The sequence below is a fragment of the Miscanthus floridulus genome, chromosome 16 (genome assembly GCF_019320115.1).
Source record: "Miscanthus floridulus cultivar M001 chromosome 16, ASM1932011v1, whole genome shotgun sequence".
Classification (NCBI taxonomy): Eukaryota; Viridiplantae; Streptophyta; class Magnoliopsida; order Poales; family Poaceae; genus Miscanthus; species Miscanthus floridulus.
Window position 1 is genome coordinate 55,812,637 of NC_089595.1, and position 2,470 is coordinate 55,815,106.

Genomic DNA, 2,470 nt, shown 5'->3' on the forward strand with positions numbered 1-2,470 from the left:
AATTACTTTTTTTTCTTTTACCCGTAAATAGAAACCCGACAAATATGAGCTCCTAACTTTTGTTAGCCACTTAGAAAATCATTCAATTTACCAAATTATTCTTTTTAACTATCGGAGATGCTCTAACTTCCGAGCAGACGAACCAGGAGCATAGCCGAATCAGACGAGAACAGACAAAAAAAAATCTCTGTTTTTTTAACACGCGAACATCATTTTTTTTTAACACACAACGAACATGAAACATCTGATGGACTGACGCGCAGACTATCCTCGCACGGCAGTCGATCGTCGCCTGACAAACGGCAGCCGGTGGAAAAAGCGCAAAACGACGGTGGAATTGTAACTGCAGCCGCAGCAACACCCGGCCGGCGCACAGGCGCCCCCAAACACCGCGTGAGGGAAGGGAAGGTCATGCGCGCGCTCCCGCTGTCCCGGGACGGAGCCCAGCCGGCGGTTCGCGGCTCAGGTTGCCCCATTTTCTCCACATCCCGATGCGGCGATGCCCCAGCAAAAACCCACCGAAAACGCCGAAAACCCACCGCAAACGGCCGCGCGCCCGAAACCGTCCGCCCGTCCGTCCGTCCACCTAACCCTTCCTTCCCATCTCATCACACCACACGAACGACCCAACTCCAGGAGCCTCCAACCACAACGCCCACGTCCGTCCTTATATACGCGCACGCAGCCCCGGCCGCCGGCGAGGGAGAGACAGGCAGGTGCTTGATCGAAATGGTGGTGCCGAGCGGTGGCGCGGGAGGAAGGGTGGAAGGCGGCGGCGGCGGCGGTGTATCGGCGGCGGGGTCGGGTTCCGGCGGGAGGGTGAAGGGGTCGTGGACGCCGGAGGAGGACGACCTGCTGCTGCGCGCCGTGACGCGGCACGGGCCGAGGAACTGGACCGTCATCAGCGCCGAGATCCCCGGGCGGTCCGGCAAGTCGTGCCGCCTGCGGTGGTGCAACCAGCTCAGCCCCGGCGTGGAGCGCCGCGCCTTCACGCACGAGGAGGACGCCGTGATCGTCGCGGCGCACGCGCAGTACGGCAACAAGTGGGCCACCATCGCGCGGATGCTCCACGGCCGCACCGACAACTCCGTCAAGAACCACTGGAACTCCACGCTGCGCCGGCAGCGCAGGGCGGCGGCCGCCAACGCCAACGCCAGCGCCAGCGCCGTCGGGTGCGTCCTCCAGCTGCGGCCGCTCGCCGCTGCGGCGGTCATGGCGGCCCCCGTCCCGCTCCGCCATCTGCTGGATCTCAAGGAGGCGGCGGCGGCGGGGGCATCCGTGCCGTTCCATCGCTTTGACCCCAAGGAGGTGGACGAGGACGAGGACATGGACGACGAGGACGGCAGCAGCGAGGACTCGGTGCTGATGCCGCCGTCCAAGAAGCGGCCTTGCGCCGGCCACCAGCATCCATCTTCTCTGGACGTGAAGCCCGAACACGCGAAGCCGCCCCCGCCCGCGCCCGCGCCGGCCGAGCCGCTCACGTCGCTCACCCTCAGCCTGCCGGGCGGCGGCGGCAACGGCGTCGGGGTCCACGACGAGACCCCCGCACCGCAGAGCGCGGCGGCCAGCATGGAGGAGGGTGCCGTGAACTTGAGGGCGAAGCTGGAGCAGGACCCGTGGTTCGTACCCGTGATGCGGCAGATGATCTGCGAGGAGGTCCAGCGGCAGATGCAGGGGATGGACGTGTCCTGCAGCTCGCTGGTCGCGGTGCCGGCGGGCAGGAGGAGCAGCGCCGGCGGGGCTGACGGCGGAGGCGGCGCGAACGGCCAGGCCTGATCCATCGACCCGTGACCGTGATGGAATGGCTGGCGGGCGGCGATCGACTGACCGAGATTCACCATCATCTAACTTCTTTTTTTGTTGGTTCGTTTCGTTAATCCCATGAACATTAACGTGTCCATCACATCATCCATTGGTAGGGACGATCTAGCTTGTTTATCAGTTTACTTTTTACTCTAGCTAGTAGCAGTAATCTAAGAAGTTGCAGACTGTAATCATCCGATAGATTAAAAAGCTTCTGTTTTCTTGGGAATGAATTACAGTTCGTGTTCGTTGGTCCGGTTCGATGCTTCCATGCATGCATAGATGGATCGGGAACGATATGATCGAGCAGTGATGGCGCCATGGCGGCCGCCGTTGAGGTGTTTGTTCAGTTGGGCGGTTCAGTTCAGGTGTGGTTGGGTCGTCGATGAATCAATGTGTTGTGCGTGCGTTGGTTTGGGCCGGGGCGAGACCCAGGCCGCTAGTGGGGTTGGGTGGCCGCGAGGCCGCGCGTGGCGTTACCCAAGTGCTCAACCGAACGAAACCGCTCGTATGCGCTACTCCGTCGCCACTTCCTTTCCTAGTATCTAGTACTAGCAGTTTTCAGTTTCTTCAGTTCTTCCCGATGGAGTTACAGCTCCACTACTGGTCTAATGCTACTTCGGTTACAACTTACAACTTCTGCTCAAAAACCCACCATACTCGCATC

General features: G+C 61.0%; 1 protein-coding gene across 1 annotated transcript; it reads left to right on the forward strand.

Annotated features, from left to right (window-relative positions):
- The first annotated feature begins 639 nt into the window (after positions 1–639).
- LOC136514285 (transcription factor MYB77-like) lies at positions 640–1,968 on the forward strand. The gene has a single exon (XM_066508271.1). It carries the CDS (start codon positions 730–732, stop codon positions 1,774–1,776), a length of 1,047 nt encoding a protein of 348 aa, XP_066364368.1. The 5' UTR covers positions 640–729; the 3' UTR covers positions 1,777–1,968.
- The last annotated feature ends 502 nt before the right edge of the window (positions 1,969–2,470 follow it).

Excerpts from the sequence above, each read along its gene's own strand:
- LOC136514285 (XM_066508271.1), top strand. The coding sequence starts at position 730 with ATGGTGGTGCCGAGCGGTGGCGCGGGAGGAAGGGTGGAAGGCGGCGGC.